General features: G+C 37.8%; 1 protein-coding gene across 1 annotated transcript; it reads right to left on the bottom strand.

The window, feature by feature from the left end:
* On the bottom strand, nt 1-2,758 carry LOC132620245 (probable leucine-rich repeat receptor-like protein kinase At5g63930). The gene is made up of 5 exons (XM_060334924.1): nt 2,444-2,758; nt 1,922-2,317; nt 1,059-1,266; nt 768-983; nt 1-68 (listed from the first exon to the last, which is right to left on the bottom strand). Exons 1-5 carry the CDS (start codon nt 2,756-2,758, stop codon nt 1-3), a joined length of 1,203 nt encoding a protein of 400 aa, XP_060190907.1.
* Nucleotides 2,759-9,172: the final 6,414 nt, after the last annotated feature.

Raw genomic sequence — 9,172 nt, 5'->3', positions numbered from 1 at the left:
CTATTTTATATTTAGTTGTAAAGCTTTACTTTCATCAGCCATCTTCTTATCGTATCTTGTCTTGAATACTAAAAGACAATTGGTAGTCTTGAATGTTATTAACTGTTATTGTTCTCATGGTATTAATTGCCTAAAAAAAATTGCCGCAGTTGGCTATACGTGCCGAGACCACAGTTGGCAAAGAACCCAGATGGATACTCCCTCCGTTTAAAAAATAAATGTTGTTTTAGGCTTTTTAATTTGTTTCGAAATAAATTGTGCTTTAGGATTTCAAGAAGATATTGACCTTATTCTTCCAAAATTTCCCTCAAATAGCTTTCTAGAAAAGAGGTAAAATCGCATTAGGGATAAGTTAGTAAAAACACTCCTACTTTTTTAGGAGTGAGCAATTTCTTAAGGGGTCTGCATAAGCTAAAAACACCACTTATTATGAAACTGAGGGAGTATTAACAAGAATAAATAGACTCTATTGATCTATGCATGCTCATGTCTCTCTAGCTAGAAGACCAAACACTTAAAGGAACTTTGAATTACTATAGAAGTTGGTCTGTTACTTAGCTATTACTCTCAAAGCAGTAAGAAAATATTAAAATCCACATATCTTTCTTCTCAGGAATTTTTTTCCTTTCCGCATATGCTTGTGTGTTAGGTATGGACGTGAAATATTCCCAAGAAAACACTTACTGCTACTTGATAAAATCATTTGTCAATAGTCACCTTATCAATTTAGTATAAGTTGTATTTTTTGCTACACTCTGAATACGTACCAGTAAATGCATTTTCACCAAGTTCGAGATCCTGCATCTTGGTTAAGTTGCCAATTTCCCGTGGTAAGGATCCCTTGAGATTGTTCCCCCACAACATAAGAAGTTGCAGCGAGGAGATATTGTATATGGAGATCGGGACTGACTCAGTAATTTGGTTTCCCTCCATGGCTAACTTCACCAAATTAACAAGATTTCCGATTTCTTGTGGAATTATCCCTGCAATATGTGTAATAATTTTTTTGTGGAATTAATTAGATACAATACTACTAGCATTCATAAGATAAAACATACCAGTGAAATGGTTAGATCCGAGAGCCGACTCCTGTAGATTACTCAATCTTCCAATTTCACTATGTATTGGTCCATCAAACTCAGTTTTTGCTAAAACCAATGTTTGAAGTTCTGAACAATTTGACAATTGCATAACCCATTGGATAGATAAAGCTCTTTGAGTATTGGGAGACCATTGCATAACCCATTGGGAAGATTTCCCAATAAGCTATTGTTTTAAAATGCAATGACTTCAATTCTAGAAATATTGAAAATTGTGAATGGTATAGAGCCCGTAAGTTGATTATCTTGTATGGACAAGATGTTCATGTTGTGTAGATTGCCAATTCCTTTTGGAATGTTCCCTTGAAGTAAATTGTAAGATATTTCTAAATTCTCCAACCTTGACGCATTCAAGAGTGACAGAGGAATAAAGCCTATGAGCTTGTGACCCCTCAAGTTTAATTCTCTAATTTTTATAAGACTTCCAATCACTTTTGGGATATGACCCTCTATGGAATTGAAGTTCAGAATCAAAGTCTCAAGTGTGGAAATATTAGAAAATAAAGAAGGGATGGTACCAGTGAAACTATTATTTCTAAGATTTAGAACTTGAAGTTGGTGTAAAAACCCAAACCAAACTCTATTGAGGATCGGCATCTTGGTTAAGTTGCCAATCTCCCGTGGTAAGGATCCCTTGAGATTGTTCCTCGACAGTATAAGAAGTTGCAGTGAGGAGATATTGTATATGGAGATCGGGACTGAGCCAGTAATTTGGTTTCCCTCCATGCTTAAGTTCACCAAATTAACAAGATTTAAGATTTCTTGTGGAATTATCCTTGCAATTCATGTGTAATAAATTTTTTGTGGAATTAATTAGATACAATACTAATAGCATTCATAAGATAAAACATATAAGTGAAATAGTTAGATTCGAGAGCCAAGTCCTGTAGATTAGGTAATCTTCCAATTTCACTATGTATTGGTCCATCAAACTCATTATATGATAAAGACAGTTTTTGAAGTTCTGAACAATTTGGCAAGCTTGTAGGTACATGACTATGAAGCTTGTTTAAAGATAGATAAATCCCTTTGGGTATTGGGAGACCGTTGCATAGATCATTGGGAAGATTTCCTGGTAAGCTATTGCTTGTAAATGTGATGAATTCTATTCTAGAACTATTGAAAATTGTGAATGGTATAGAACCTATAAGTTGATTATATTGTATGGACAACAAGTTCATGTTGTGAAAATTTCCAATCCCTTCTGGAATGTTTCCCTGAAGTGAATTAAAAGATATATCTAAAGACTGCAACCTTGAGGCGTTCAAGAGTAACAGAGGAATAGAGCCGAGCTTGTTACCCCTCTAGCATAATTCTCTAAGGTTTATAAGACTTCCAATCACTTTTGGGATTTGACCCTCTATGGAATTGAATCTCAGATTCAAAGTTTCAAGTGTGGAAATATTAGAAAATGAAGAAGTGATAGAACCAGTGAAACTATTATTTCCAATATTTAGAACTTGAAGTTGGTGTAAAAATCCAAACCAGGACAGAACTTCCCCTCTGAAGCTGTTGAAACTTAAATCAAGAAACTTAATCTGACGCAAGCTTGCCATTTCTTGAGGCAAATTTCCATACAAATTGTTGCTTCCCAAGTCAAGAGAAACAAGAAATGAGAGGTTACCAAAACTATGGGGAATTGTTCCTGTAAGAGCCATGTTGGAAAGATTCAAGGACTTCACTTGTAACACCTCGTGCATTCGGGTTAAGATTTGTCTTATAAGATGGGGGGTATAATGAACCCAATTTTAGTAGTGTATAAATGGTGTTTGAAACCCAATCAAGACATGAGAAGAGTCTTTGGGCAAACCAAAGTTGAAAACCACTCTACGGGGCATGTTCGCAAGTGAGTTTATAGATGGTCTTACTTCCAACGACCATAACCCCATTATTAATTTGGAATTTGGGACAACTTCCTTGATGAAAGTTGTAGCCCTTTGAAATAGCTTTCCAACGGTATATTATGGGCCTCAAACGGACATCTGTGCAAAGAGTTATGCCCAATATACGACAGACTGTCCGAGCAGAAGAATTTTGACGGACCATTTGACGGTCCGTAAAACATTTTGATGGTCCGTAAAATATTTATACGGTCCGTCAAATGGTCACAGAGAATGATATTTCGTTGGTCAGTTTTACGGTTCAATTTTACGGTCCGTAAAACAATTATACAGTCCGTAAAATTGACTCAGACCACCATAAAATGAGCACAGAATGTCCAAATCACTGGAATGGTTTTACGGTAAGTTATACGGTCCGTAAAACCATTATACGGGACGTAAAAAACACCGTAAAATGAGCACAGAATGTCCAAATCACTGGAATGGTTTTACGGTGAGTTATACGGTCCGTAAAACCATCAGATTTTAAGATGTTAATAAGAGACCCAAACCTATTTTTTTTTCATTCCCATTTCTCCTACACGACTCAAGGGTTCTCTAGAGCCATCCAAACACTTCATATGCAAGAATCCAAGTGAAACTAAAGATCCACTTCATCAATCCACAAAACTAAGTGTGTGAAACACATCAAATCCATTCAAGTCAAGAAATTCCATGGAAGGTGGAACTAGGGTTTTGTTCAAGTGAAGCATTTCAACTCAAGGATTATTCCTACAATAACTAAGGTAAGTTTTATGATGTTTCCTGATGAATAAAGTGTTGATAAGTTCTTGGGAGAATAGTAAATGGGTTTGATAAAGAGAATTATATGAACTATGCTAAGGTTTTTGGATTGTTGACTTGGGATTGTTGTATTCATATGGGTAATGAAGAATGATGTTAATTACATCTAATTAAGATTGTCGAATCACCTAGAAGTAATAGAATGGGAATTGGGTGAAGAAATCACCATTAATGAAGGTTGTGGAGCTTCATGCCCACCAAGTGTTTGATAAAATGCTTAGATGAACAAAACATGGATATTGTTGCTAATATAGAGTCCCTATGACCTGTATTGCTATAGATTAAAGTTGAAGGGATTGAAGGACATTGTGATACACTCAAAAGCAGGAAGTTAAGGTATGTAGAACTTCCATCCACATGTGGGAATCTCTACGTTCTTCCACATGATCCGTTTCTTAAAATCTATGAAGTTCAAATCCTAGGGCATTAAACCCAACATATTGGTAGCCCGTAATTACGTATGTATGTACATAAATTTTGTATCTATGTTCGTTATTGTATTCCTAACCTTCCATTACGGATATTAGGAATCCTAGCTTACTCCATGAATCATGAATTCTTTCTCATGTGTTCTCATTATGTTCATATGAAACGGTATGATTTTATTTTACAAGTTACAAGCATGTTTTCAAGTCAATTACAAATATATGATTATGAACTATTGTATTACTCATAAATCAAGAGCATGTTTACAAGCTATTTCATGAAACCATGTTTACAAGTTATTTCGTGAAATCATGATTTCAAGACAAGTACAAGTTAATTCACAAAAGTCATGGGCTTCTTAGCCAACTATATTATTTTCATGTTCGGGAGTTGTATTAATACCGAGAAGGCTCAGATAGCCTGAAACTACGTATGCCAACGTAGGATAAGGATCGCTCCGCCCAGTTAGGACGATTCCTTCATATTTTCCCCATTGAGGGAATTTGGATCCATTCATGTCATGTTCATGTCTCGTGCCCCGGCAAGGTACGAGATGGCTTAGCTGATCGGGCAGAGATCAGACTCCACGTTTCTCCCCGTGGTGGTTCATGTCGGTATTACAGAATATTACAGATCATTACAGATTATTTCATGTCGGTATTACAGAATATTACAGATCATTACAGATTATTACAGATCATTACAGATTATTACAGATTATTACAGATTATTACATATTATCTCATGCTTACAGTACTCATGATTATGTTCAGTTCCAGTACTCAGTTTCAGTTTCAATTTCATGTTTATGTACTCATGCTCATGCTCATGTTCATGTCCAGGTTTTCAGTTTCAGTTCTTATCATGCTATTTCATGTCCCATGTTATTTCATTCAGTTGTTTTACATACCAGTACATTCAATGTGCTGACGTCCCCTTTTATTTCCCGGGGGCCTGCATTTCACGATGCAGGTACTGATATACAGGACGACACAACTGCTCAGTAGGACCACATTTGTATCAGCTTATTGGTGAGCCCCATCTCATTCGGGGTTTAGTCAACTTTTGTTTTATGATTAATTATGCATCTAAAGGTATGCTGGGGGCCTTGTCCCAGTAAGTATGTTTTTCAGTCAGACTCATGATAGAGGTTTCATAGACTAGACAAGTCAGTTATGTCATGTCAGACATTTGGAAACGTATAGCCATTTTGGCTCACTCATGTTTAAACAAGTATTTTATTAAGTATTATGACTTAACATGTTTTATAAAGGCTCATCATGCATTCACGTTATATTCCGCATATGTTATGTATCATGATGATTCAGCAAGCCATGTGGTTTGCTCGGTCACATGCAGTCAGGCACCGAGTGCCGTGTTACGTCCAGGCCATGGTTCGGGGCGTGACAAAGCTTGGTATCAAAGCCTAGGTTCAAGTGTCTTAGGGAGTCTATGAAACCGTGTCCAGTGGGGTCACTTTTATATGTGTGTGCGCGCCACACATATAAACAGTTGACCACCAAGACATTCAGGATTGTCTCATTTCTTTCTACTCTAGATCGTGCCATGAAGCTTAGAGCAATAAGAAACTTCTCTTCCTCTCAAATTTCGTACGTTTCGAATGCGCAGGAAATGAACAGAAAATTCAAGGTCCAAGTAGGGATGTTTACCCATAGGGGGTACAATTGTGCAGTACTTACTGGTAACGAATGAGATTTCAAGTGCTATTGAAAGTGGAATACAATGTAAGTTGCCCGAGAAGGGGTGTAGTGGAATGAATGGTATGTTGAATGATAATGATGTTCTCGAGAAAGGAGAATGGAATACAACAGGGAGAGGATATCAGAGGAATTAGAAAAGGAGCTAAGTCAACAGGAAAAAGGTAAATCATGGAGGATCTTAAGGAAGTGGTGGTAGACAGTTTTCTACCGGAGGTCATCAGGACCCACTCCATCTGCAGTTAAAGATTTAAAGGGAAAATAAACAGGAAAGTGTAACAGGTACAGTTTGAGTTGGACATATGAGGTAAGTTTATCATTTTTATACTGTTGTTGAAATTGGGAGCCCTGTGTGGATACGATATGATATGATATATGTATATATGTTGGCCTTGTGAGGCATTGTTGGTATTTCCTGCGTGCAGGTTTTGGGATAGTAAGAAATACAGAGGAAACGCTGCCAAATTTTTCCTAGAAATAGAAGGAGAATAAGATATAAGTTCGTAATATATCTGGAAAAGTCATATCAACAGTAATGATAAGATTTGACTAAGTTACGAGTACGACTGACCTTGAGAAATATAATTTGATTTCCTATTCAGATGAACACCTTGAGTGGGTGATAGTTCGGATACATCCGAATGTGTGTTATAAACCAAGGGCTTAAGTTAAGTTCAGAGAAGAGTGATTAGTGGAAGAAGAAACCAGCTAAGCCGAAAGAGTCGTCAGTGTTGTAGAGTACAAAGGAATTACAGAAGATAAGGAAAGTTAATTTGATCCCATCAAAAGGGAATAATTTGTAAGTATAAGATGTTAGCCTTAGTCTAAGGGGGAGATGCATAAATCGCCAGTAAGTCCAGTGAGATAATTGGAGACCCGAAGGGTTAGTATGAGATATGAAGAACCTCAGTTCAGTTAAGTTGGCATAATGAGATAGTCTCCATAAGGAGTATGCCTCATCTTAGAGGAAACCCGAAGTGAGTAGAATGATCGTCGAACGAATCGTGTAAAGTTCAATTACTATAGATTAGGCGATCACAGAAAAGCTATAAGATCATGCCCAGTTATGTGTCATAAGGGTAGTGCCATTGCACAAGACTCTAATATTTAAGGTGCTCGTAAAAGACTTAGCGCACAACCGTACTATGAGTATTTTAGGAAGTATCTCAAAAAAAAAAAAAAACGAGTATGGGAAGTACAACTCATGATTTAGGCAGACAAGAGAACTAAGGTGAAAGAATTTCACTACTTCTCCAAGCTAGGAATTCGACTTTCAGACTCCGAAGTGGGTGGAGTTATTGCCTAGAACATGGCATTCCTGCTTGGTCATTTAAGTTAGAGAGAAGCAGTTTAGTGATTCCTACTTGCTGCAGATAAAAGAGGGGATTCACGAATAGAAAGCCTTAGCTTTTGAACAGGAGGGAGATAATGGTACTTTGAGATATCGAGGCAGATTATGCGTTCCAGATGTTGATGGACTCAGAGGGCGAATTATGTCAGAAGCTCACAATTCCAGGTATTCCATTTACCCAGGTTCCACTTAGGTGTATCATGATATCAATGGGATTTACTGGTGGAACGATATGAAGAAAGATGTGGCATATTTTGTAGCTAAGTGCCCGACTTGTCAGCAGGTGAAAGCCGAACACTAGAGGCCTGGCGGCTTGGCTCAGACTGTTGATATTCCTGTCTGGAAATGGGGAATGATCAGTATGGGCTTTGTATCAGGTCTACCTCGTTCACCTAGGAGGAATGATTTAATTTGGGTGATTGTGGACAGACTTACGAAGTCAGCGCACTTCTTGCCAGTTAAGACCACAAATTGAACAAGAAGATTATGCCAAGTCATATGTTAATGAAATTTCCGGATTGTATGGGACCCTAGTGTCCATTATTTCATATTTTGGTGCTCAGTTCACAGCGAACTTTTGAAAATCCTTTCAGAAAGGATTGGGTACGGATCGGAGGTGAACCTTAGCACAACTTTTCATCCTCAGACAAATGGTCAGACAGATACGCTATTCAGATCTCATGTTATGATATTCATGTTAGTTTAATACTCAGATATTTATGTCATCTTAGTACTCAGATATCAATCCAGTACTCACGTATTCATGCCAGCTCAGTATTCAGCTAATCCAGTATTCAGTTAGCTCAGTATTCAGTCAGCCAGTCTTCAGTCAGTTCAATAGACATTCAATCTAGTATCTCAACAGTTTAGTAGTCATGTATTCATTCAGTTCAGTAACCATGTGTCCTTGATTTCAATGGTAATTGGGATGACCACCTGCCTCTTATTGAGTTTACTTACAAAAATAACTACCATGCTAGTATTGGGATAACACTGTTGGAAACCCTTTTAAGCAAAAGGTGTAGATCACCAATTGGTTGATTCGAAGTTGGTGAAGCAGAGTTGTTAAGATCAGATTTGGTTTACCAGGTTATGGAGAAAGTTAAGTTAATACAGGAGCGTTTGAAAACGGCTCAGAGTCACCAGAAGTCTTACACAGATGTGAGGCGAAGGGACTTAAAATTTTCAATAGATGATTGGGTGTTCCTTAAAGTCTCACCCATGAAGGGTGTCATGAGAATTGGCAAGAAAGGCAAACTCAGCCCCAGATATATTGGACCTTACAGAATTCTACGAAAGGTCGGACTAGTAGCTTATGAACTTGAGTTGCCACGAGATTTGGCCGCTGTACACCCAGTGTTTCATGTATCCATGTTGAGGAAGTGTGTAGGAGACCCATCGTTGGTTGTTCCTGCTAATACTCTAATAGATAAGGATGGCCTCACCTATAAGGAGATCCCCGTAGCCATTCTTGATCGTCAAGTTAGCAAGTTGAGAACTAAGGAAGTAGCCTCAGTGAAAGTCCTGTGGAGGAGTTAGAAAGTTAAGGAAGCTACATGGGAAACCGAGGAGGATATGAAATCCATGTACCGCACTTGTTTCAGCCCGCAGAAGAGATTTATGATGAAACACCAAGATTTTGAGGTATGTAAGCTTTCTTTTCATGCTTTTGGTCGTGTGTGGCCAATTTATAATGCTATTATGATGTAGCCCTGTGAGGCAATGATATTATGGGCTGTTGTGACAGGTTGGTAGTGCCATATTACAGGAGAAACTCTGGCGAAATTTCTGTAGAATCCTGAATGTTATCATCTGAGGACGTATGTTCCAACAGAGAGAGAGAATGTTATACCTAGGAAATTTCTCCGTTAGCATATCGCGAATAGACCCACG

This window comes from Lycium barbarum, chromosome 11 (genome assembly GCF_019175385.1).
Source record: "Lycium barbarum isolate Lr01 chromosome 11, ASM1917538v2, whole genome shotgun sequence".
In the NCBI taxonomy this organism is placed as follows: domain Eukaryota; kingdom Viridiplantae; phylum Streptophyta; class Magnoliopsida; order Solanales; family Solanaceae; genus Lycium; species Lycium barbarum.
The sequence above is the reverse complement of the archived record's forward strand: the minus strand, read 5'-3'. Positions and strand labels throughout refer to the sequence as shown.

What these genes read in the sequence shown, in the direction of transcription:
- LOC132620245 (XM_060334924.1), bottom strand. Translation starts at nt 2,758, where the DNA reads ATGGCTCTTACAGGAACAATTCCCCATAGTTTTGGTAACCTCTCATTT. An exon ending in TTATGAATGCTATTAGTATT is followed by an intron (nt 1,267 to 1,921) that starts GTATCTAATTAA and finishes TTAAAACAATAG; the next exon opens with CTTATTGGGAAATCTTCCCA. An exon ending in CGGATCTAACCATTTCACTG is followed by an intron (nt 984 to 1,058) that starts GTATGTTTTATC and finishes CACATATTGCAG; the next exon opens with GGATAATTCCACAAGAAATC.